Source organism: Heterodontus francisci, chromosome 16 (assembly GCF_036365525.1).
Source record: "Heterodontus francisci isolate sHetFra1 chromosome 16, sHetFra1.hap1, whole genome shotgun sequence".
NCBI lineage: Eukaryota > Metazoa > Chordata > Chondrichthyes > Heterodontiformes > Heterodontidae > Heterodontus > Heterodontus francisci.
In genome coordinates this window covers 54,593,523-54,621,031 of record NC_090386.1, presented here as the reverse complement: position 1 = coordinate 54,621,031, position 27,509 = coordinate 54,593,523, and the positions used below count along the sequence as shown (strand labels likewise).

General features: G+C 43.0%; 1 protein-coding gene across 1 annotated transcript in view; it reads right to left on the bottom strand.

Annotated features, from left to right (window-relative positions):
* Window positions 1–1,008: 1,008 nt before the first annotated feature.
* The window catches only part of cdh26.1 (cadherin 26, tandem duplicate 1), a 123,936-nt gene continuing 97,435 nt past the window's right edge, over window positions 1,009–27,509 (bottom strand). Inside the window, exons 16-21 of the mRNA XM_068048521.1 lie at window positions 21,814–21,938; window positions 21,339–21,461; window positions 15,768–15,857; window positions 7,630–7,713; window positions 6,513–6,602; window positions 1,009–1,200 (exon numbers count right to left, since the gene is read on the bottom strand). Coding sequence (XP_067904622.1) covers window positions 1,009–1,200; window positions 6,513–6,602; window positions 7,630–7,713; window positions 15,768–15,857; window positions 21,339–21,461; window positions 21,814–21,938 — 704 coding nt within the window. The remainder of the gene's footprint in view (window positions 1,201–6,512; window positions 6,603–7,629; window positions 7,714–15,767; window positions 15,858–21,338; window positions 21,462–21,813; window positions 21,939–27,509) is intronic.

The following is a 27,509-nucleotide window of genomic DNA, read 5'->3' as shown; positions in this document are numbered from 1 at the left end:
GTGGTCCTTGAGGTTTGCAGTAGTAGGGGTGAAGGGCAGGGAAATGGGGTGGCTGACAAGGCCCAACTCCCCTGCTGTAATTTACATCTAGTGAGAAGGGAAAGGATGGCTTGTGGTTGTCCTAGCAGAGTCTGGAGGGAAGGAATTGTGGTCAGGGCAGGAACACACTGGTTGGCCTCACTTCCTGATTTGGCCCTGTTTTCCACCATTATCCCATCTGATTTCAAGTGGAGTGACAAATGAAAATCTAGCTCTCTATTTCAATGTTGAAGATTCCCTAAAGAAAAAAGTAGAATTTAATATTTAATCTTTTTTATATAAAAAATATTTTCCACATAATGCTTCCTATTGCTAAATCTGCATTTTTATACCTGTTCATAATATTTATCCTGTTATATTAAAATGTTTACAGCCAGTTAGGTGATAGTATTCAAATAAGAATAGAAACATTATAGCCCAAACCCAATATTAGTATAAAATATTGTAACTGTCCTTCCCAGTCAGGAGCTTTAAAAAGTTTATGAAACACTTGTAATTTGTATGTTCTTAACTAAATGGACAATAGTAGGTTTTTAGTTTAGAGATACAGCACTGAAACAGGCCCTTCGGCCGACCATCAACCACCCATTTATACTAATCCTACACTAATCCCATATTCCTACCACATCCCCACCTGTCCCTATATTTCCCTACCACCTACCTATACTAGGGGCAATTTATAATGGCCAATTTACCTACCAACCTGCAAGTCTTTTGGCTTGTGGGAGGAAACCGGAGCACCCGGAGGAAACCCACGCAGACACAGGGAGAACTTGCAAACTCCACACAGGCAGTGCCCAGAATTGAACCCGGGTCGCTGGAGCTGTGAGGCAGCGGTGCTAACCACTGCGCCACTGTGCCGCCCTAAGTAGGTGTCCATTTCAATTTATTAGAAACAGTATTGTGGAGTTAATTTTCAAGGTGCTCCTCCTGTCAGCAGAATGTTCACAAAAACGCTAGAGTAAATTATTATTGTGGATACTTCTCCTGACAGATTCTTGCTAGTGTTGCAAACTTTGGCCCCAAATCATTCAAGTAGTCAAAGCCAGTGTTATCCTCAGCTATGCAGATGGATTCAAGAGATGGTACATTTAGTTCTTCTCCTTCATAGCTATATACACGAGGCTTATAGCTAACTTCTAATTCATCTGTATCCAGTTCCTGAAAAAAAAAGTTGAAGCTATAATAATCAACATAGATAGATAGCTAGAATAATAGGTTTACCTGATCTTCTATTAAAATGATGGGCATATATCAAGCAGTTTCAGTTCTTTCACTTCTGAAAATTAAAATCTAAATATTCTATTTTGTTTCAATTCTTGCAACCCTAATTCCCTGGGATGGAACATTTAAGCTATGAAGCGAGGTTGGATAGGCTTGGGTTGTTTTCACTGGAGCAGAGAAGACTGAGGGGTGACCTGATCGAGGTGTATAAGATTATGAGGGGCATGGACAGGGTGGATAGGGAGAAGCTGTTCCCCTTCGTTGAAGGGTCAGTTACGAGGGGTCACAAGTTTAAGGTGAGGGGCGGGAGGTTTAAGGGGGATTGGAGGAAGAACTTTTTGTCTCCAGAGGGTGGTGACGGTCTGGAATGCCCTGCCTGGGAGGGTGGTAGAGGCAGATTGCCTCACATCCTTTAAAAAGTACCTGGATGAGCACTTGGCACGTCATAACATTCAAGGCTATGGGCCAAGTGCTGGCAAATGGGATTAGGTAGACAGGTCAGGTGTTTTAATGCATCGGTGCAGACTCGATGGGCCGAAGGGCCTCTTCTGCACTGTATTATTCTGTGATTCTGTGAAAATATCTTAAAGCAATATTTTAATAAGAAGAAATGCAGAGGAAATGTAATTACTGATCTGGTGACCTGAAGAGACAGTGAGGGGTCTCTCCTCTTTGCGGTCCAGTTTTTGTGGGCTAATGCAACTGAGGTAAACACCAGTGATACTGCAGTGGAAATGCCATTCTGTCACTGTCAAAGGTGGTGAGAAACCTTAAAGGGACAAATGTCCCAAAGATCAGAGTCAAGGCTCCCAGTCAAGGTCTTTAGTTGGGCCTGACTTAGAGGGAGAGCCCTCTGCACCTCACACCCCCCTCACCCCCCACCTACCCCATTTCCATTGTTGGAACACAAAGCCTTTACAACCGTTTCCTGGGACCTATTAACATATTTTATAGGTTGTGAATAAGTCTGTGGTAGGGAAATACACCAGCAACCTGGACTCCATCCCTCCCCCCACAGCTATTTAAATGCAGCAATTGGAGAAGGTGTAACCTGTGGTGAACAGAGGCAGGGGAAGGGAAATCCTGGTTGGTGAGGTAGAGGCCTCGCTCTTCAAACTTTCCCTCATTCTCTGCAGCAATCCTGCCCAGATTTTTTAAGACCCGAAGGAGAATTCTCCCTAATGCGTACAAGAAGCTGTCTTATCTACAATTATGAAAAAGATATCTACACCTTGCAATAGATCTTGGAAGCTAAATTTACTGAGTTCATGCAAGTCTTGAGGAATGACTGACAAATTTTCTGACCTTGGGGTATTTAAGTAAGTTGTCTCTTATTATACCATATCAGATCAACTTAGTTTCTTACCACTTCTGGAAAAGACAGAGAGGGATCAGAGACGCAGTTTGAGAGTATCTCGGACATTAGTGGCGGTTATTTGAAAGAAACAGGCTGAGGTAAATCAAAACAATTCATTTTGGTAAAAAATAAGCAAACTTTTTTTGAGAAGGAGATCGGTAACACAGATATAAAAGGATTTGAAATACCAAGAATTGAGAAATTGGTCTTGCTCTGGAAATCGGTGCTATGTGGGTGGTGTGCCTTAAGAGGAAGGCCTGAGGCTTGCCAGTGATTGGGCCTTACATCTCTTGTATGTAATACAAGTGAGCTATGGACAGCAATTGGGCATTCCAATACATTTCGTCAGTTGAGGCCTTCTCAAAATTCATGAGCTTGGATGCTGAGAACATAAGAACGTAAGTAATAGGAACAGGTGTAGGCCTTGCAGCTCCTTGAGCCTGCTCCGGCATACAATAAAATCATGGCTGTTCCGATTGTGGCCTCAACTCCACTTTCCTGCCTGTTCCCCATCCCCCTTGACTCCCATGTAGATCAAAAATCTGTCTAACACAGTCTGGAAAATATATTCAGTGACCCATGCTCCATTGTTCCCAGGGGCAGAGGGGAAACATCCTCTCAGCATCTACCCTGTCAAGCCTCCTCAAAATCTTATATGTTTCATAGGAACATAAGAAATAGGAGCAGGAGTCGGCCATTTGGCCCCTTGAGCCTGCTCCGCCATTCAACTAGATCATGGCTGATCTTCTACCTCAATGCCATTTTCCCGCACTATCCCCTATACACACTATCTAATGTGTATAGAAATCTATTAATCTCTGTCTTGAACATGACTAAGCCTCCACAGCCCTCTGGGGTAGAGAATTCCACAGATTCACCACCCTCTGAGTGAAGAAATTCCTCCTCATCTCAGTCCTAAATGGCCTACCTCTTATTCTGAGACTATGACCCATGGTTCTAGACACCCCCAGCAGGGGAGACAACCTTCCTGCATCAACCTCGTCGATCCCTGTCAAGAATTTTGCATGCTTCATGAGATCACCTCTCCATTCTTCTAAACTCAAGAATACAGGCCCAGTCTCCTCAATCTGTCCTCACAGGACAATCCCACCATCCCAGGGATCAGTCTGGCGAAACTTTGTTGCACTCCTTCTATGGCAAGTATATTCTTCCTTAGGTAAGGAGACCAAAACTGTACACAATACTCCAGGAGCAGTCTCTCAAAGGCTCGATAAATTGCAGCAAGAATACAAGAAATAGCAGCAGGAGTAGACCACATGGCTCACGGAGCCTGCTCCACCATTCAAAACGATCATGGCTGATCTTAGGCTTCAACTCCACATTCCCGCCAGCTTGCCATATCCCTGGTTCCCTGAGACACCAAAAATCTGTCTATCCCAGCCTTAAATGTATTTAACGATGGAGCATCCACAACCCTCTGGGGTAGATAATTCCAAAGATTCACAACTCTTTAAGTGAAGTTATTTCTCCTCCTCTCAGCCTTAAATGATCGCCTCCTTATCCAGAGACTTCTTTACTCCTGTACTCAAATCCTCTTGCAAGCAAGACCAATGTACCATTTGCCTTCCTAATTGCTAGCTGCACCTGCATGTTAGCTTTTAGTGACTTATGAACAAGAACACCTAGGTCCCTTGGCTCTTTCGTATTTCTGGGAGATTTTTTTGTATCTTCCTCCGTGAAGACAGACACAAAGTATTTGTTTAGTTTCTCTGCTATTTCTTTATTCCCCAGTATAAATTCCCCTGTCTCTGCCTGTAATGTGCTTACATTTGTCTGTGTTAATCTTTTCCTTTTTACATACCTATAGAAGCTTTTACAGTCTCTTTTTATGTTTCTCGCTAGTTTACTTAAATATTCGATCTTCTCTTTCTTTATCAGTTTCTTGGTCCTCCTTTGCTCAATTCTAAAATATTCTCAATCCTCAGGCTTACGACATTTTGGCAACTTTCTAAGCCTCCTCCTTTGATCTTTTAACTTCTCTTGTTAGCCATGGTTGGATCACCTTTCCCGTTGGGCTTTTGTACCATTATTCAAGAAGGGTCGCAGGGATAAACCAGGTCTGTGAGTCTAACATCAGTGGTAGGGAAAGTATTGGAAAAATTCTGAGGGACAGGATTAATCTCCACTTGGAGAGGTAGGGATTAATCAAGGATAGAGAGCGTGGCTTTGCCAGGGGGGGATCATGTCTAACAAACTTGACTAAATTTTTCGAGGCGGTGACTCGATGTGTAGATGAGATTAAAGCAGTTGATGTAGTCTACGTGGACTTTAGTAAGGCTTTTGATAAGGTCCCGCATGGGAGATTGGTTAAGAAGGTAACAGCCCATGGGATCCAGGGTAATTTGGCAAAGTGGATCCAAAATTGGCTTAGTGGCAGGAGGCAGAGGGTTATGATCGAGGGTTGTTTTTGTAAGTGGAAGCCTGTGACCAATGGTGTACCACAGGGATCAGTGCAGGGACCCTTGCTGTTTGTAGTGTACATTAATGATTTAGACATGCATATAGGAGGTATGATCAGTAAGCTCGCAGATGACACGAAAACTGGTGGTGTCGTAAATAGTGAGGAGGAAAGCCTTAGATTACAGGACGACATAGATGGGCTGGTAAAATGGGCAGAGCAGTGGCAAATGGAATTTAATCCTGAGAAATGTGTGATGATGCATTTTGGGAGGACTAACAAGGCAAAGAAATATACAATGGGTGGTAGGACCCTAGGAATTACAGAGGGTCAGAGGGTCCTTGGTGTACTTGTCCATAGACCACTGAAGGCAGCAGCACAGGTAGATAAGGTGGTTAGGAAGGCTTATAGGTTACTTGCCTTTATTAGCCGAGGCATAGAATATAACAGCAGGGAGGTTACGATAGTGCTGTGTAAAACGCTAGTTAGGCCACAGCTGGAGTACTGTGTACAGTTCTGGTCACCACTCTATAGGACAGATGTGATTGCACTGGAGAGGGTGCAGAGGAGCTTCAACAGGATGTTGCCTGGGCTGGAGCATTTCATTTATGAAGAGAGACTGGATAGGCTAGGGTTGTTTTCCTTAGAGCAGAGAAGGCTGAGGGGAGAACTGATAGAGGTATACAAAATTATGACGGGCATAGATAGGAAGAAACTTTTTCCCTTAGCGGATGTGTTAATAACCAGTGGACTAAGATTTAAGGTAAGGGGCAGGAAGTTTAGAGGGGATTTGAGGAAAAATGTTTTCACCCAGAGGGTGGTTGGAATCTGGAACACACTACCTGAAGGGGTGTTAGAGGCAGGAACCCTCACAACATTTAAGAAGTATTTAGATGAGAACTTGAAACGCCATAGCATACAAGGCTACGGGCCAAGTGTGGAAAATGGGATCAGAATAGATAGGTACTTGATGGCTGGCACGGACACGATGGGCCGCAAGGCCTGTTTCTGTGCTGTATAATTCAAACTTCATCGGAAGTGCGACCATTTTCTGCTTATACATCTAAACAGGGTTTCCACCATACATGCAGCAAAAGTTATAACAGTGGAGTGGGAGCAGTTCTGAGGACATTCCCAGCCTTTCAGTGAAAAAGACAACATTTCTAAATATAGTTATCTGCTTACATTGTCACTGGCAACTTCTGCTGTACTGTCTGTGCTAATGGAAAACAACTCAAGACTGAAATAAAAACAAAAAATGCTGGAAATACTCAGCAGGTCTGGCAACATCTGTGGAGAGAGAAGCAGAGTTAACATTTCAGGTCAGTGACCTTTCATCAGACTCTGATACCTGTTATAGCTGTGAATTGGGAGGGGTGCATACAGTTAGAACTTCTATCCAACCATCATGAGAAGTATCACTGTGGTAACTAATGTATAATTTTAATATATTTCATTTCAATTTATTCTTACCAAATTGTGCCTGTTAGCCCAAGCTTTTGAGTCATGTTCTTGTGATGTGTTGATTGGTCTCAATGTGCTATCACCATATTTTAAACTGCCCTATAGTAAAAAGCAAAATAAATAATCCTAAATGAATTGAATTGCACAAAAAACTGAAAGCAATTAGATTAAACGAAGGACTGCGTTTCTGGTGATTTACAAATTATGACATATCTCTAAGGGTAGCTGATTCCCTCAGTACAATTTTCTGCTATCATTTTTGCTTCCTGATTTCCTGCACTAGAACAGTGACTACAGTTCAAAAGTACTTCATTGGCTGTAAAGCAACTTGTGATGTCCTGTGGTCATGAAAAGTGCTATATAAATGCAAGTCTTCCTTCTTCCTTTATGACGTGATTATACCAGTTGTAATTGTTAAGGCCAAGGAGAAGGAAGGAAGGGAGAAAGGAAGGACTTGCACTAATTAATACCCTTAACAACCTCAGGTTGTCCCTTTGTGCTTCACAGCCAATCAAGTACTTATTTTTAAGTGCAGTCACTATTGTAATGAAATGGGGCACATTTCTGCTTAAAAACAGAGTAATAGTGGAACCAACATGAAGCAGTGGGTAGAGGTGTTGATTTACTGCTGCATTGATGTCTGTCCCCTTTTTTGTAGTTCTCATTGGAAATAAGCGCCTCCTAAATATATGCAAATAAAGATCAAATGGCGCAGTTAAGATAGGCTGCCATTTTTGTCTCACGTGTATCCCTAGTTTGAGCTCTTGCCCAACCAATTGTGGCTGGTAGAAGGAAGTGGCCATTTCCAAAGATGATTAAAGGGATCCTCAGCTGCTGTCGGGAAAGGACTGACACAGCTAGAGCATTTAAGATGGAGTTTTCCATCGGAGGCTGAACTACTGTATATATTTTAAAACAGAATAAAGTTATTCCCTTTCATTCAATATTCAATTCTAAAAGAATGTATAGCAAGATTAGCTTATCGAACAGTTCATCATAATTTTTTTTTAAACGTAAAATACTATGTATACCGAAAGAGTGATGCCCACACTTTAGAAGTTATTGTTGCATATTTTAGGGTTGAGAGGAATGCTTTTGTTGACAACATAAAGAGATTTGGTCTCACCAAATAGCTCCTGGAGTCCCAAGCTTTTGAACGATAACTGTGTGAACTTGATCTGAATAAATCAGCTAGTTGTGGTGAAGTCTCCTACAATGAAAATAAATCATGAATTCTGAATTAATTTAATGGTCCCAAAAAGTAAAAGCATTCAGGTTAAATGAACTGATACTTTTTCTAAAAGGTAATAAAATATTTACTGTTTGTACATGCAGTATAGTTCCTGACTTCAAATTTCTGTCATACTTTTGATTCACCAGCCCTCTCTGCAACTTCTACCCTCCTCATCTTCAGAATGTAAGTATGTCTATTCACTTTTGAACAAGACTCTTGATATCCACAACCTAATTTTGGATGATTACATTGACATGTCTTTGATTGAACCTTGACTTGCAGGTAACATCACCTTGCCCCTCACTGAAACCTCTCCACCTGGCTATACTTTCCCCCATCTGTCTCAGCCAAACCGCCATGGTGGCAATTTGGTCCCTATCACCAAAGCACACCTTGGTCTCTCCCCTGCCTCCTCTGGCAACATCTCATTCAAATACCCAACCTGTTCCACCCCTCTCACCCCTCCCATAAAAACTTAATTTTGTATTGCTCTGCCGACGTCCCATCCAGAGCTTCTCTACAAGATATCCTCCCACCCTTCTTCTGATAGCTTCTGCACTGAGCAGCTCCTCATCCTCAGTGATTTCAATTTCCATCTCAACTTACCTTGCCACTTCTACACTAATTTCACGATCATCCTGTCCTCCTTAAACTTCGTCCTCCTTATAAACTCTCTTATTCATATTGACAGCTACCTCTTCTCCTCTGCCATCTCCACTTTCACATCCAACAGCAAATACAACAACCTCTTTGTCACTATGACAGAACATCTATTCATCTGTCTCTGCTGCCTCCCCACCACACTGCTTTTCCCACTAAACTAAGCCGCCCCCCAGGCTCCCTCCTCCCCTGGCCCCAATTCCACATCTTTCTGTACTTTCTCTCCTATCTTCTCACATGCCCTCTCTGATCGCACCTTGTCGATGAGATGGTTCCTTGACTCTATTCACATTAAACTGCAGCGCATTCAACTTTGCTTCCTGGTTCCTATTCTAGCTGACATTATAAATGGCTCACTCTTCTCAGGTACTGTCCCACTCCCTTTCAAAACCACCATCATCACCACGCTCCTCAAAAAAAACAATAATCCCTCTGTCCCTGCAAGCTACACCCCATATTCAAGCTTCCTTTTCAATATCCTTTGATGTTGCCTTCCAAATCCATGCGTTATGAATGCTAGACTTTGTAACATGATTATTTTTTTAAAACTGTGATTTTTAAAAGTTTAAGATGGAGCCCAAGACGTCAGGTAACCTCATGTCTAATCTTCTCACATACAAGACTGAAATCCTGGTTACTAAGACAACAGAGAACCCAGAGCAAAGACTTTTTTTTTGAAAAACAGAGACTGTGGGGGTAACACCTGAAAAACAATGGGTTTCACTCTCCCAGACTATTGGATCGTTAACAAGGAGTCAGTGATTCAGAGGATGCAAACGTACCAGGCAGCTGTTTACACCTGGGATCAAAGGAAGGCCCAAGTGGCTCAGCTAAAACAAGACTTCTGGACTTTGCATTTTGGAAAAAGGACAATAAGCTATTAACTTTTGAGTTCCGACAAATTTAACAGATTTTCTGAAGGCAAACAGGCTGTATAGAAGACTAGTGGTGGCAGTCTCCGAGCAGACTGTTAGAAAGGAAACCAGCAGTGGCAGCCTTGAGAGATAGAAAGGGAATGCCTGCTCTTGGAAGCTTGATACAGCAAAAGGCTGCGAAGACTTGAATTTGTTTTGAAAGTTGAAGCTTACGGAGAAGTAAAAGCCCAACAGGATTACCAGGAATCACCTTATCCTCGTATGTCCAGGTCAAAAATGCTCAGGGAAGTGAGGGAAGAGGACATTAATTTTGAAACGGTCTGGGAGATCCAACTCATTGCAACTGGGAGGAGTTTGGGACATTTAACTGCAAAAGATTTCACCATCAAAAAGGACTGTGTAATGTATAAGTGTGGTGTGAGGTTTTCAAGTATTCGAATAAGTAAAGAAAATACCTTTCTTTGTAATTTGGAGTATCAGCTACTTACAAAGTGCTATTTAGTTAATGGGGATTTCTTTTAGTTTAGTTGTTCTAATAAAAGACTTAAAACGTGAAATCTTGTGTAATTCTTTAAATTGGTCTGGGGTTCATATCTCATATTTCTAATGTTAACAGTCTCACTGAGGCCGCAATAAATGTGAATCTTTCCCACAGCTCTAAATTTGAATCTCTCCAATCAGGTTTCTGCCCTGAAACAGGCTTCATCAAAGTCACAAATGACATCCACTGTAACTGTGACTATGCTGCATTTTCCCACCTCATCCTCCTCAACCTGATTGCAGCCTTGTTAATAGTTGACCATACCAACCTCATCCAATTCCTCTCCTCTGTTGTTTAGCTCTGTGAGACAATAGGATTGTCCTTGCTTATTTCCACTTTTAGTTATCCAATTTTAGCCAAAGCATCTCCAGCAACGGCTTCTCTTTCCACACTCACACCCTTATCTCTGAAATACCCTAAGGATATATCCTTGGCTCCCTTCTGTTCCTCAAAGTCCCTCGGTGATATTATTTGAATGCATAGCATCAGCTTCCGCAGAAGAAAATAGCCTACTGTTACGAACGCTGGACTTTGTAGTATAGTTATGTTTTAAAATAGTGATCTTTAATGCAATGTAAATTGGACATTTGGAGGAGACATGTGACCTCACACCAACTCTGCCGAAAGACAAGCCAGGGGTCTTGGTTACCATGAAAACAAGGAACCCAGATCAAAGGTTGTAGCACCTAAAAGACAATGGGTTTCACTGTCCCAGACTCTCAGATTGTAAACAGGGAGCCGGGGGCTCTAAAATGCAAATGGGAGTTGCAATTTTTAACAGCTGGAAACAAAGGAAGGCACAGATAGTTTTGCTACAGTTAGATTTACGGGAGAGAATTTTATGCCCTCCCTCGCGGCGGATTTGGAGGCCTGTGAACAGCCTTCCCACCCTTCTGCCAATTGAGGCCTTTAAGTGGGCAATTAATGCCCAATTAAGGGCCTCATCCCACCGCTGCTGGAATTAGCCTAGCAGTAGGTGGGCCTGTTGCACGGCAAGAAAAACCCAGAAGGTTGCTTGCTGGTTCTGCGCGTGGGGTTCTCTCGTTAAAAGGCTGATGACTGAATGAGGGACCCGGCATCGGGAAGTGGGGTGCCCACTGAGAGTAACCCCCCCACCACACCCTTGCTCCAGACGCCCTTACATCACCCCTCCCCCGTGACCCCCATCCCGTGAGACCCATCCTGCCTTGACCGGTCCAACGCAGCTCCTAGGCCTCAGGTGGGTGCTGCTCAGTTAAAGAGCTGCTGGCCTCTGATTGGCCAGCAGCTCTCAGAGGACATGACGTGCATCACCAGGGTCCTTGATCCCATGGAAGGCCCGCTGCTGTCCAGTTAAGGGCCTAATTGGAACTTGATTCGGCGGGCCTCCCACAGAAGGGGCAATGCTGGGTTTTCGCTGGAGCATTTGCCAGAAATCGAGACCCATGTTGTCCGGATAAAATCCTGGCCATGGTCTCTAAGAATTGTAAAAGACAAATGACTATTGTCTTTTGATCTGCATATATGTGAGAGGCTTTCCTCAGTCTGGAGGCTGAAAGGAAGAACAGCACAGCTGTGCAGCCTGAAGAGAGAGGGAAGCCAATGAGCTGTTTCCTGAGAAACAGCAGCTCTCAGATCACCAATACAGCAAAAGGCTGCTAAGATTTGAACCCGATTTGAAGGCTTGAGGTTTGCAAAGGAGAAAAGACCAACGGGATCACCAGAGATTGCCTTATTGACGGAAATTCAGGTCAAATGTGCTTGGAAGAAGTGAGAGAAGACAACACTGGTTTTGAGAAGGACTGGGAGATCCAACCCATTGCAGCTGGGAGGAGTTCGGGACTTTTAATGATGAGAACACTGTATAATATATACTGTATAAATGTGGTATGGGTTTTTTGAGTGCGTTAATAAGTTAATGGGAAACACCTTTCTCTGTAATTTAGTGTATTACTACCTAGTAAGTACTGTTTAGTTAATGTTAGCAACATATGAAATCTCCCGCATGGGAGATTGGTTCAGAAAGTAAAAGCCCATGGGATCCAGGGTATTTTGGCAAATTGGATTCAAAATTGGCTTAGTGGAAGGAGGCAGGGGGTGATGGTAGAGGGTTGTTTTTGTGAATAGATGCCTGTGACCAGTGGGGTACCGCAGGGATCGGTGCTGGGACCCTGACTGTTTGTAGTGTACATTAATGATTTAGATGTGAATAGTAAGTTTGCAGAAGACACAAACATTGGTGGTGTCATAAATAGTGAGGAGGAAAGCCTTAGACTACAGGACGATATAGATGAGATGGTAAGATGGGCGGAGCAGTGGCAAATGGAGTTTAATCCTGAGAAGTGTGAGGTGATGCACTTTGGGAGGTCTAACAAGGCAATGCAATATACAATGGATGGTAGGACCCTAGGGAGTACAAAGGGTCAGAGGGACTTTGGGGTGCTTGTCCATAGATCACTGAACGCAGCAGCACAGGTAGATAAGGTAGTTAGGAAGGCATACGGGATACTTGCCTTTATTAGCCGAGGCAAAGAATATAAGAGCAGGGTAGTTATGATGGAGCTGTATAAAACGCTGGTTAGGCCACAGCTGGAGTATTGTGTACAGTTCTGGTCGCCACACGATAGGAAGGATGTGATTGCAGTGGAGAGGCTGCAGAGGAGATTCACCAGGATGTTGCCTGGGCTGGAGCATTTCAGTTTTGAAGACAGACTGGATAGGCTGGGGTTGTTTTACTTGGAGCGGAGGCTGAGGGGGGACCTGATTGAGGTATACAAAATTATGAGGGGCATTGATAGGATAGATAGGAAGAAACGTTTTCCCTTAGCAGAGAGGTCAATAAATAGGGGGCATAGATTTAAGGTAAGGGCAGGAGTTTTAGAGGGGAGTTGAGGAAGAATTTTTTCACCCAGAGGGTGGTTAGAATCTGGAACACACTGCCTGAAGAGGTGGTAGAGGCAGGAACACTCATGACATTCAAGACGTATTTAGATGAGCACTTGAAATGCCATAACATACAAGGCTACGAGCCAAATGCGGGGAAATGGGATTAGTTAGGACGGGTGCTTGATGGTCGGTGCAGGCGCGTTGGGCCAAAGGGCATGTTTCTGTGCTGTTAAAACTCTATGATTCTATGACTCTAGGAGCAAAAGTAGACCATTCGGCCCCTCGAGCCTGCCCTGCCATTCAACTAGATTATGGCTGATCTTCGACCTCAATGTCATTTTCCCTCACTATCCTCATATCCCTTGATATCTTTAATAACTAGAAATCTATCAATCTCTGTCTTTAATATACTCAATGACTGAGCTTCCACCGCCTTCTGGGGTAGAGAATTCCAAAGATTCACCACTCTCTGAGTGAAGAAATTCCTCATCATCTTAGTCCCTGTGTTTCCAGTTTCTAGACCCTAAGCCATGAAAAACATCCTTTCTGCATCTACCCTGTTGAGCCCTTTAAGAATTTTGCATGCTTCAATGAGATCACCTCTCATTCTTCTAAACTCTAGAGAATATAGACCCAGTCTCCTCAATCTCTCCTCATAGGACAATCCCTCCATCTCAGGGAAAGGTCTGGTGAACCTTCATTGCACTCCCTCTATGGCAGGTATATCCTTCCTTTCATAAGACGACCAAAACTGTGCATAATATTTCAGGTTCGGTCTCACCAAGGTTCTACACAATTGCAGCAAGACTACTTTACTCCTGTACTCAAGTTCTCTTGCAATGAAGGCCAACATATCATTTGCCTTCCTAATTGCTTGCTGCAATTGCATGCTAGCTTTCAGTGACTTATGAACAAGGACACCCAGGTCCCTTTGAACATCAACACTTCACAATCTCTCACCTTTTAAGAAATACTCTACATTTCTGTTTTTCCTAACAAAGTGGATAACTTCACATTTTTCCACATTATATTCCATCTGCCATGTTCTTGCCCACTCACTTAGCCTGTCTAAATCCCCTTGAATCCTCTTTGCATCCTCCTCAGAACTCACATTCCCACCTAGTTTTGTGTCATCAGCAAACTTGGAAATATTGCATTTGCTCCCCACATCCAAATCATTGATATAGATTGTGAATAGCTGGGGCCCAAGCGCTGATCCTTGCGGTACCCCACTAGTCACAGCCAGCCAACCTGAGAATGACCCGTTTATTCCTACTCTGTTTTCTGTCCATTAATCACTTCTCAATTCATGCCGGCATATTACCCCCAATCCCATGAGCTGCAATTTTGCTTATTAACCTCCTGTGTGAGGCTTTATCGAAAACCTTCTGAAAATCCAAATACACGACTTCCACTGGTTCCTGCTTATCTATTCTGCTAGTTACATCCTCAAAAAACTCTAACAGGTTTGTCAAACATGATTTCCCTTTCATAAATCCATGTTGACTCTGCCCAATCCTACCATTATTTTCTGTTTGAGTTCTGATAAAAGGTCACAGACTTGAAAAGTTAACTGTTTCTTTCTCCACAGATGCTGCTAGACTTGCTGAGTACTTCCAGGACTTACTGTTTTTATTTCAGGTTTCCAGCATCTGCAGTATTTTGCTTTTATTATTTTCCAAGTTCCAGTTGTCATATCCTTTATAATAAATTCTAGCATTTTCCCTACTACTGATGTCAGGCCTAAAGGTCTGTTTCCTGTTTTCTTTTTTAGTTTAGTTGTTGTAGTAAAAGTGTTGTTGTGTAATTCTTTAATCAGTCTGGGGAGTTCCCATCTATTGTTTTAAAGTTCTTTTTTCTTTTCTTTCTTTTGGGCCTCCTTATCTCGAGAGACAATGGATACGCGCCTGGAGGTGGTCAGTGGTTTGTGAAGCAGCGCCTGGAGTGGCTATAAAGGCCAATTCTGGAGTGACAGGCTCTTCCACAGGTGCTGCAGAGAAATTTGTTTGTTGGGGCTGTTGCACAGTTGGCTCTCCCCTTGCGCCTCTGTCTTTTTTCCTGCCAACTACTAAGTCTCTTCGACTCGCCACAATTTAGCCCTGTCTTTATGGCTGCCCACCAGCTCTGGCGAATGCTGGCAACTGACTCCCACGACTTGTGATCAATGTCACACGATTTCATGTCGCGTTTGCAGACGTCTTTATAACGGAGACATGGACGGCCGGTGGGTCTGATACCAGTGGCGAGCTCGCTGTACAATGTGTCTTTGGGGATCCTGCCATCTTCCATGCGGCTCACATGGCCAAGCCATCTCAAGCGCCGCTGACTCAGTAGTGTGTATAAGCTGGGGGTGTTGGCCGCTTCAAGGACTTCTGTGTTGGAGATATAGTCCTGCCACCTGATGCCAAGTTTAAAGTTAACGGTCTCAAATGTACACAATATGTAGGCCCCAAAAATCATTGGCCCTTCTGATGTACTCCTGCTGTAACTTGACAGAAGGGCTAACCCAGATAAACATAGTGTTGAATTTTAGGATAGTGATCTCTGTCATTGGCATAGAAAGGGGGTGGGCTTCTTTACATGAGGAGTTCCAGGCCTTTGATACGATTCAGCAGGCCAGGTCTACCTCTCTGATAACCAACAGTTGTGGGGATCACCTGTGGGTCCAGTTCACAATCCAGTTCAGGATTATGGCCTGGACCCCAGAGATAGAGAACACAAATGGGGCTGAGGAGACAAAGAACGATACTTTCCAGTGGGCACCCAGCATCTCCTCCTCAGACCAGTTCTACTTTCTTGTCTCTTCAGTCAGCGGCCACCCTAAGTGTGCTTGGCGTACATTTTCAGGGCCATAATGTCTATTGGTAATATTTCTGAGATTGTTCCATCCTGTACCGTTGTCAAAGAGATAATGTATGTTTTGTTTAAGAATATAACTAGGGGGAACAGGTTCAAACCAATATGCAGAATGCGCAGAGAGTAAAAGACCCTTCCTCTGCAACTTGCAGCCTATATGCAGTATATCAATGTGTCTCTATGAAAGCCACATAACTTAAGAGACATTAGAATATACAATGGTCTGTTCTTACCCAATAGTGCCTGTTAGTCCCAGAGTTCAAGCCATGTTCTTGTGATGTATTAATTAGTCTCAAAGTCCCCCCTCCATATGGCAAACTGTCCTATAGTGAAAAGAAAAATTAATAATTCTAAATAAATTCAACTGAATCAAAAACTAAAGCAATCAGATTAAATGAGGGACTTAAAAAAATTGAAATAATAGTTTCAATTGCAGCTTAACTACAACTTTCTGCTATAATTTTTGTTTCTTCTAAGTATACAAGTGGTAATTCACAAAACCAAGAAGGGTTGCTTATGTTTTATAACTTATCTCAATAACCACTGATTAACAAGCACACATTCGAACCAACCCTGAGGGAGGTTTGGCTGTAATCCTATGTTCGTCTCAGTCAGATCAGTAACTTTAGGTCAACTCTACCTTTCCTATTGGAGATATATTGCTGTTAGTCCATGGCATCAAGCTACTTCTGGTGCTTTGGAGCAGACTGAAGTGAATGAATGCTGGTGAGATGAGAGATGTGTGGGACAGCAAGAAGGGAAAGAATTGACTACCCGATTTGCCCGAAACTGCTCCGCCTCTTCACCTCTCTCTCCTCCTTTAAGACCCTCCTTAAAAACCTACACCTTCGACAAAGCATTTGGTCATCTGTGCTAATGTCTCCTTCTTTGGTTTAGTATCAAGTTTCGACTGATTACGCACCTGTAAAGCCTCTTGTGGTGTTTCATTATGTTAAAGATGCTATATAAATGCAAGTTGCTGTTGCATTAGTCTTGGTACTCAATGCAGTGTGCAAAAGTACACAAGTAAAAGTGTACAGAGCAACATGGTTTCTGCCTCTAAAACACTAAAAGGTTAATGTGACTATCATTCCCAATGTTTTCTGGCAATTATCCAGGATAATTAGCACAGAACGTTTGTTTTCTCAAAAGAAAATGGTTATTTATATGGCCCAAGATTTTGAGTCTAAAATCACCTGCAAGTGATGAACTCCACGATAGTGAAAGGAAATCATGAATTTAATTACTCTAAAAACTACAAGCATTCTGGATAAATGAAACATTGATTTCTAAAGATTAATATTACATTATGCACTTCTAGGTTCCACAGTTTTCACTACAATTCTGATTCTTGGTCTCATAATGGCAGTGATAATTAATTAAACAAGAGTTTCATAAATCTGACATTTTGTTTCCTAACTTTTCTGAGACTTGCAAATAATTATGACTCCTCTCCCCAAAATTACAAGAAAAAGTCATGTTGGTAAAGAACATACAAAGCTGAACTTGCCACCTGTTTGGAAGCACTGGTGCTAAAGCAGATTGTTAACTGTTTGAAAGCATCAGCAGTCCATTAAAAGTTTGTTGTATCTTGGGTTCTTCCAGTTGAATTCGTACCTCAGAAATTTGATCATCCAAGTTTTAATTCCTGGTCTCAAAATCATAGCATGATTGACAAAGTCTACACAGCTTAAACTTTCTGATTAGCATTATTTTAACATTAGTTTTAGCTCGTTTACAATAAATTGATCATTGGGCTATTAAAACAACACTGATTGCAGAATCTAGGTTTGAAGGGACCTCAATTTTACTTTGATTTATAACTTATTTTGAGGCTTACAAACATTTATACCTCCTATCATACTGCAATGAAATGGAGTTTTGTGTCCCTAGCCATCAGAGATAGAGAGATAGCAACCTCCCAACTACCTGGCGATACAATTAAATATCAGTGACCCACATATCATACAAGTATCAGTCATGTTGACTAGATTTCAACATTGTGTAAAATATGATCGTCTTCAGAATAGTAACTTTCAACAATTTTAACTTTGCCAATATTAATTCATATCTTTTATCTCTGACGGGGCATTCATGCGTGAAACAGAAGTCGACAGAGTTGCGGACAACAATTCCTCAGAGGAGCTGAGGGTGCACCGTCACAGGACTCATGCTTGCCATGTACCAGCTGAGATACTCGCACTTTGGTGGGATCAACAAGGCAGATGGTTGAGTTTACACCTGATGACTCACTTCACAAGTGAGCACAAGCAGATTGTGGTGACAGGGACAACAATGAAGAATCTGCGTCAGAGGGTGCAGCCCTCTCCAAACTCTGCTCAGCTGGACACAGCAGCTGTATCCAGAGGGCCGTTGATAAAAAGGAAAATAATTGAGTAGCAGCATAAACTGTGCAATGTACTGACAGGTCTTCCAAGCACACTGATCATGACTGCAGAGAGTATGAGGAGTCCACTTCAAGTATGAGTGGGTTGATGTCATAGGGCATTGCAATGATGTCTTCTGGCATGGATAGAATGGCCAACTCCACGGCCATCAAACGCGGCAATCAGATGAATCCATGTACGCCTTGACCGTTCTGAATGACAAGGTGTCTGCGACATTAACTAGGATGACAGATACCTTAGCCTTATAGCGCCGCACTGATCTGAACCAAAGTACTTGCTAGCAGAATGGTAGCAGTGAAATGCCAATGGCTTGTTTGATCACACATCTGGTGGTCATATGGGATGCACTGAGCACAGTTGGGCTTTACTGGTCAGGTTTCTAATGGAATTTATCAGCTAGGTTTGAGGTGGGTATACCTGGTCTCCTAGCAGCCACCCCTTAAGACAGCCAGCAGTTCCAAGGATGTCAGGGAGATTAGACTGCTGCAGGATGAAAGCATCATGGAGGTTCCCCAGGAATCTTGTAGAAAAAGCATTTGTGGTTGCACACCACCTGCACATTGGAGTGAAATCCGTTGCAATTGATGAATTCTCCTGGTTGATCTGAGCATGCCAGATTGCCACATGTTTGTAATCGATGATACCCTGCACATGTGCGAAGCAAGCCGGAGATGCAAAGCCGAGCACCAGTTATTCTGACTGGTGTCAGTACAGGCAAAGTTCATATAATTTTCAGCCTGGCAAACAACCCATCTGTCACCTGTCTTATGCTTTTGTGTGCTGCCGACTGGGAGATCCTGGATATGTCTCCAGCAATGCACTGAAAGGATCCGGACGGTTGAGGGTGATGGTGACTTTGACAGCCACGAGTAACATATGGTCCAGCAGGCAGCAGTTCTTTTTCTAGGTGGCTGCAGATGTCTGGCACCATCTGACCCACTAACCTGAGCTGCCTGAAGCACTGTTGTTCTGTCATGTCAAAGAAGCTTAGCCTCTGACTGTAGACTCTGTCGTGGGTTGTTCCGCCTGTGAGCTGCTCTCCCTTGCTGTTCCCCTCTTAGCTGCCGTCCTCTTTGCTCTTGAACACTAAGGCCGCAAATTTACGTTGTGGCGTGGCCCCGCCCACTGGCTAAAAAGTGGGGGGATAGCCGCCTCCATCAGGCCTGGAAGCAACAATGCAATTTTGTGTGGCCCAGGCCCTTAATTGGCCTCAGTCGGCACTTCCACCTGTTATGAAAGTGATTCTGTTTTGTTAAAAAATATTTTTAAAGGAATTTACAGTTAAACTAAATAAATGTTGGACCAGGTTTTTTTAAAAAGAAGAGCGCCTTCAAGAGGACACTGAGGAAGCTGGATTGGCAACATTGTTGCTGGTTGTCACATGGCTTGGGTTAGGGATATTATATTTATTTATATTATATTATATTTATATTTTATATTTTATATTATATTATATATATATTTTTTAATATTATATTAGAGATACAGCACTGAAACAGGCCCTTCGGCCCACCGAGTCTGTGCCGAACATCAACCACCCATTTATACTAATCCTACACTAATCCCATATTCCTACCAAACATCCCCACCTGTCCCTATATTTCCCTACCACCTACCTATACTAGTGACAATTTATAATGGCCAATTTACCTATCAACCTGCAAGTCTTTTGGCTTGTGGGAGGAAACCGGAGCACCCGGAGAAAACCCACGCAGACACAGGGAGAACTTGCAAACTCCACACAGGCAGTACCCAGAATTGAACCTGGGTCGCTGGAGCTGTGAGGCTGCGGTGCTAACCACTGCGCCACTGTGCCGCCCTATGATGGATGGAACAGAAACCCTGGAAACAGGGGCAGAGAAGTGACAAGCGCTTCTTTGATTGGACAAGCCCAGTAGCAGCACAGCACTTGGAAGGGCAGAAAAGCGACAAGCTTTCTGGAAGGAGATAAAGTCATGTCTGCTGAAGTGTCAAGGAAGGAGAAAAGACTACAGCCCAGCTCGCTTTCTAGCAATTCCATGAAAGACCCTGTGAAGTCCACTGTGTCGATTCATTTTGTCTCCTGTCTCTGAGGAGGGCCTGTTAGAGTTGCTTCCCCGCGCTGCCTGAAGAGAACTGTGCGAGGGGGATTTCAGTAGCCTGTCTGCATGTGCTCGGAGGTTGGACTGTATGCCATTTTTGGTGCAGCCTGTCTCATCTGCTGTTTTCTTCAGAGATGGGCAAGTGATATATATATATGTGTGTGTGTGTGTGTGTGCGTGCGTGCGTGAGTGTGAGATGCTAAGGTAAAAAAGCAGACTTTAAAATTTAATGTTGGGACTTTAAAAAATCCGATCTGTGTGTTTATGTTCTACTTCATTACTAGTTAAGACTGGTTTTATAATAAACTGATAATTTTGTTGTTCATTAAAAAACCTGGTTATTCTGGGAAAAATACAGTATATGATTGCCTGTATTAGTAAGTGAGAAAATTTTAAATATATGTTGTGAACTGTGGAGAAGCAGGACTGAATTAACAATGCACTCCTCCCGCATTGGTCATAACACACCTCTCTGAGGAAGGAAGTCCTTCCTCCAAGAGCTGTCGGCCAATTAGAGGGCTGGCAGCTCTTCAGTCCTAGCAGCGCCACCGGGAGCGGTGGCCACTGCTGTGACTGCACCCAGCAAGAAGAGGATGATGGATTTCACCCTTCAGAAAGGTTAGTGGGTTTTGGGCCTCACTGGGGACCATCGGTTTCGGCGCCGTCGAGGTGGGTGGGAGTCAGAGAGCAGCGCAGGGAGGATAGTTTCAGTTGGGGGGGGGGCCCTTGTTGGCACTGGGTGCCCAATAAGGTAGGCCCCCACCCCCCCCACAGCCACAAGGAGGCTGCCTTTCCTCAAGTTCAATACGATTCATTAGAATATATGCCACATTTCCTTCTTCCAATGTGGACTATCTTGCACTATTTGTATTTAATTTTATCTGACATAGTTCAGTCACATATTGCCTATATGTCACTCCATGGCTGTCTTTCTGACCCCAGGCACCACCGTCCAACCCCCACCACACCACTGGGATCGCCAGGCCACTAACAAATTTAAGTATTTTTTGTGTGTATTCACAGCAAGCTGGAAAAGCAATGTTACTTCTTTCTTATTCTGAAATATTTTAAATGTTTCCAAACATGTTTACAATTTTCCAGGAAATCAGAGAAAATCTTTATGAATATATCCGCAATTTCACACCATATGACCAAAACAATTCTTACTCGATAACATACAGAATGTACATGCACCACTCTTCAGGATTTCATGTTTCATGCAAAAATGTGAAAATTACAAAATAAACTAAATGCAACTAAAACAGGTATCAATATGTATTTAAATTAAGTTGGAATGGCAGGAACAATTGCTTACTTTCTTTCTGTATATTACTTGAGCACCTTTTTGTATATTAGAATTGTGTGACAGTTTTCTTCCAGCACCCACTCCAGCATCAGTAGAAACTACTAATGAAGATGAATGAAAAATTGGAGCTGTCTGTAGTAGAAAAACATGTACATGCATTTCAAATAAATCTTAATTTCACAGTTTGGAAAATTAGCATGATGGAACTCAATGAGCTGCCATTGACTTTATAACAGTGAATGAATCTTAACTAATTCATCTTAATCAAAATGTTACATAAAACTGAATGCTCATCGTGGACTATTTGCTATGAGAATGATGCACAAGATCCACGTATGTCACACAGTATGTAAAAAAATGTCTTAATGATTTTCACTCAGTAATTAAGTTATTTATACTTAGCAGAATAAGGGTAATTAAGGGAACTAACATTACTGTGTAATTGTAAGGCTTAAGAGTTTTGTAGCTCAGTGCAGTCACTTACCTGATTATCTGCTGTGCCTCCTTCTTCGTTGTATTCAACCAAAGTCCACAGGGGTTCATTCAAAGGTAAGGAATACTGAGCCTTCTTTTTTGTAAATGCACAGAATAGAAATAAACAAAAACCCACTGCAAAATGTTAAAAGAAATGAATGAAATGAGTTAATTAATCAATGCCTACTTCAAAACGAGCTTCATCTCTTTTGGTAAGTAAGATGTTTAGAAGTTCTTCATATTTCTTTTGAATAATAAAATAACAATAGAATTGCAACAATAACAACTACTTATATTTCTACAAAGCCTTTAACATAAATATCCCAAGTACATCACAGGAGCATTATAAGGACAGTATTATAAGGCACATAAAGAATTAATAGACTAGATGACAAAAGCTTGGTCAAAGAGGTAGGTTTAGGGAGTGCCTTAAAGGAAGAAAGCAAGATAGAGAGGTGGAGAGGTTCAGGAAGTGATTTCCAGAGTTTAGGGTCTTGGCAACTGAAGGTGCAACCACCAATGGTGGAGCGATTAAAATTGGGGATGCTCAAGAATCCAGAATTAGATGAATGCAGATACCTCGGAGGGTTTTGGGGCTGGAGTAAATTACAGAGATAGGGAAGGGTGAGACGATGGAGGGATTTGAAAACAAGGATGAGAATATGACAGTTGAAACATTCCAATATTGTAAGCACTAAGATATTGCTAATATTTTGTTTGGTGAATAGCAGGCATGGTTTTGCAGAAGAAGAGATATGCTAACAGGATCATGAATATTTTATGCTGAAACAAAGGACTGGGGACTCCCTGAGGTATAAGGAACAAACTGAGTACTTTATTCAGTTCAAGATCTCCTACTTCACCATAAAGCACTCTTCAAAGTTTATTAGAACTACTGGTGAATAAAGGTGATTTCAGGAAGGACAAACCTCAATTCGACCACCATTTTATTTGTTAATGCAGCAATCTTTTAAATGATTCTTCAATAAATATTTAATGTACGCTCTAATGACTTCTTGAGCTTCAGTAACTGGCTTCACAGAAATATATCTTTTTTACTCAGCATCTAAGGTCATATTTACATCACCTTGCTCTAATCTAAACTTGCAGCGTAATTCCCGAGTTGAGGGCCCAATCTTACACCAGAGTGATGAGTAGTGAGACTCCTTGGAGCTGTTAATTCCCCACTTCTTCTGCTTGATAATACATGAAAGGAAATCCAATGCAATGTAAAAATTGGACAGCAAAGTTACATCGAGTCATAAAGTTATACAGCACAGAAACAGGCCCTTTGGCCATCGCGTCTGTGCCGGCCATCAAGTACCTATCTATTCTAATCCCATTTTCCAACACTTGGCCCGTAGCCTTGTATGCTATGGCGTTTCAAGTGCTCATCTAAATACTTCTTAAATGTTATGAGGGTTCCTGCCTCTATCACCCCTTCAGGTAGTGTGTTCCAGATTCCAACCACCCTCTGGGTGAAAACTTTTTTCCTCAAATCCCCTCTAAACCTCCTGCCCCTTACCTTAAATCTATGCTCCCTGGTTATTGAAACCCCCACTAAGGGAAATAGTTTCTTCCTATCTACCCTATCTGTGCCCCTCATAACTATGTATACCTCAATCATGTCCCCCCTCAGCTTTTTCTGCTCTAAGAAAAACAACCATAGCCTATCCAGTCTCTCTTCATAGCTGAAATGCTCCAGCCCAGGCAACATCCTGGTGAATCTCCTCTGCACTCTCTCCAGTGCAATCACATCCTTCCTATTGTGCGGTGACCAGAACTGTACACAGTACTCCAGCTGTGGCCTAACTAGCATTTTATACAACTCCATCGTAACCTCCCTGCTCTTACATTCTATGCCTTGGCTAATAAAGGCAAGTATCCCATATGTCTTCCTAACCACCTTATCTACCTGTGCTGCTGCATTCCGTGATCTATGGACATCTAGGTCCCTCTGACCCTCTGCACTTCCCAGATTCCAACCATCCATTGTATATTCCCTTGCCTTGTTAGTCCTCCCAAAATGCATCACCTCACAGTTCTCAGGATTAAATTCCATTTGCCATTTTACCAGCCCATCTACATCATCCTGTAATCTAAGGCTTCCCTCCTCACTATTTACGACACCACCAATTTTCGTGCCATCTGCAAACTTACTGATCATACCTCCTATATGCATGTCTAAATCATTAATGTACACTACAAACAGCAAGGGTTCCAGTACCGATCCCTGCTGTATACCACATGTCACAGGCTTCCACTCGCAAAAACAACCCTCGAACATCACCCTCTGCCTCCTTCCACTAAGCCAATTTTGGATCCAATTTGCTGAATTGCCCTGAATCCCATGGGCTCTTACCTTCTTAACCAATCTCCCATGCAGGACCTTAGCAAAAGCCTTATTGAAGTCCATGCAGACTACATCAACTGCCTTACCCTCATCCACACATCTAGTAACCTCCTGGAAAAATTCAATCAAGTTTGTTAGACACGATCTCCCCCTGACAAAGCCATGCTGACTATCCCTGATTAATCCCGGCCTCTCCAAGTGGAGGTTAATCCTGTCCCTCAGAATGTTTTCCAATAGTTTCCCTACCACTGGTGGTAGACTCACTGGCCTGTAATTACCTGGTTTATCCCTGCTACCCTTCTTGAATAATGGTACCACATTCGCTGTCCTCCAATCCTCTGGCACTTCTCGTGTGGCCAGAGAGGATTTGAAAATTTGTGTCAGAGCCCCTGCTATCTCCTCCCATGACTCACAGAACAGCCTGGGATACATCTCATCTGGGCCTGGGGATTTATCCACTTTTAAGCCCGCTAGAACAGCTAATACTTCCTCCCTTTCAATGCTAATTTGTTCAAGTATATCACAATCCCCCTCCCTGATCTCCACACCTACATCGTCCTTCACCATAGTGAACACAGATGAAAAGTAATCATTTAAAATCTCACCTATGTCCTCCAGCTCCACACACAGATTGCCACTTTGGTCCCCAATGGGCCCTACTCTTTCCCCAGTTATCCTCTTGCCCTTAATATACTTATAAAATGCCTTGGGATTTTCCTTTATCTTGCCCGCCAGTGTTTTTTCATGTCCCCTCTTCACACTCCTAATTATTTTTTTTTTAAGTACCCCCCCCCACCCCGCATACTTTCTATACTCCTCTCGGGCCTCTGCTGATTTCAATGCTTTGAATCTGACATCAGCCTCCTTTTTTTCCCTTATCCAATCCTCTATATCCCTTGACATCCAGTGTTCCCTGGACTTGTTGATCCTACCCTTCACCTTTATGGGAACGTGTTGGCCCTGAACTCTCACTATTTCCTTTTTGAATGACTTCCACTGGTCTGATGTAGACTTTCCTACAAGTAGCTGCTCCCGGTCCACTTTGGCCAGATCCTGTTTTATCATATTGAAATCAGCCTTCCCCCAATTCAGTACTTTTATTTCCAGTCCCTCTTTGTCATTTTCCATAACTACTTTAAATCTTACTGAGTTATGATCACTATCCCTGAAATGCTACGCCACTGACACTTCTACCACTTGTCCGGCTTCATTCTCTAGGATTAGGTCCAGTTCCGTCCCTTTCTCTTGTAGTACTTTCTATGTGCTGGCTCAAAAGGCTCTCCTGCATGCACTTTAAGAATTCCTCCCTCTTTAAGCCTTTTGCACTAAGACTATCCGAGTTGAGTTATCTCCCCTTAATTTAAGATGTAGAGAGTAGTAACTCTTCCCTTTAAATTTCTGACTTTGGCAGCCATCTCTGTGCATTCTTGTATTCAATTATGAATACAGCTTTCTCATAAGGAGGACAGTTCAAGTTCTAGCAAGGTATGAATCAAGCAATATAAACACAGTAATATAAAAGCAAAATACTGCAAATCCTGGAAATCTGAAATAAAAACAAAGTGTTGGAAATACTCAGCAGGTCTGGCAGTGTTTGTGCAGACAGAAAAAGAGTTAACATTTCAGGTCGATAACCTTTCATCAGAACTGGCAAACGTTAGAAAGGTTTTGAGCAAGTAAAAGGGGGGAGGGGGGAGAAGACCAAAAGGGAAGGTCTGTGATAGGGCGGAGGGCGGAAGGATTAAATGACAAAGATATCATGGAACAAAAGGCAAAGGGAGTGGGAATAGTTGTAGTAAAGACAAAGCATTTGTTGAGAGGGAGTGTTAATGGCGAACAGTGAACACATCTGTCGAAAACAAAAACATGAAAAACAAGATTAAGACCAGGTCATGGTCCAAAATTGTTGAACTCAATGTTGAGTGCAAAAGGCTGGAAAATGCCTAATCAGAAATGAAGTGCTGTTTCTCGAGCTTTCTTTGAGCTTCACTGGTACACTGCAACAGGCTTTGGGGAGGCAGTGCGTAGTGGTACTGTGATTGGACTAATAACCCAAAGACCCAGGTATTGCTCTGGGAATGTTGGTTCGAATCCCCCCACAGCAGAAGGTGGAATTTGAAATTAATTCATAAATCTGGAGTTAAAACCTAGTCTAATGATGGCCATGAAACCATGGTTGTAAAAACCCATCTGGTTCACTAATGTCTTTTAGGGAAGGAAATCTGCTGTCTGGCCTACATCTGACACACAGCAATGCCATTGACTCTTAATGCCCTCTGAGATGGCCTAGCAAGCCACTCAGTTGTATCCAAACTGCTACAAAGTCAATAAGGAATGAAACCGGACACACCACCCGACATTAACCTAGGCACCAGAAACGACAACGACCCTGCAAAGTCCTCCTTACTAACATCTGGGAGCTGGTGCCAAAGTTGGGAGAGCTGTCCCACAGGCTAATCAAGTAACAGCCTGACATAGTCATACTCACGGAATCATATCTTACAATGTCCCAGACACCGTCATCACCATCCCCAGGTATGTCCTGTCCCACCAGCAGGACAGACCCAGCAGAGGTGACGGCACAGTGGTATACAGTCAGGAGGGAGTTGACCTGGGCATCCTCAACATTGATTCCAGACCTCGTGAAGTCTCATAGCATCAGGTTAAACATGGGCAAGGAAACCTCCTACCATCTACCGCCACCACCCCTCCCCACCCCCACTCCCCCCCGCCTTGATGAATCAGTCCTTCTCTGTGTTGAACACCAATTAGAAGCAACATTGAAGGGAGCAAAGGCACAAAATGCTCTCTGGTTGGGGGACATCAATGCCCATCATCAAGAGTGGCTCGGTAGCACCACTACTGACCAAGCTGGCCGATTCCTAAAGGACACAACTGCTAGACTGGGTCTGCAGGACGTGGTGAGGGAACCAACAAGGGGGAAAAACCTATTTGACCTCGTCCTCACCAAACTACGCGTTGCAGATGCATCTGTCTATAACAGCATTGGTAGGAGTGATCACCCCGCAGTCCTTGTAGAGACAAAGTCCCGTCTTCACATTTAGAGTACCCGCCATCATGTTGTGTGGCACTACCACCATGTTAAATGGGATAGATTTCGAACAGATCTAGCAACTCAAAACTGGGCATCCATGAGGCGCTGTGTGCGATCATCAGCGGCAGAATTGTATTTAACCACAATCTGTATCCTCATTGCCTGGCATATCCTGCACTCTACCATTACCATCTAGCCGGGGGACCAACCATGGTTCAATGAAGAGTGCAGGAGGGCATTCTAGGAGCAGCACCAGGCATACCTCAAAATGAGGTGTCAACCTGCTGAAGCTACAACC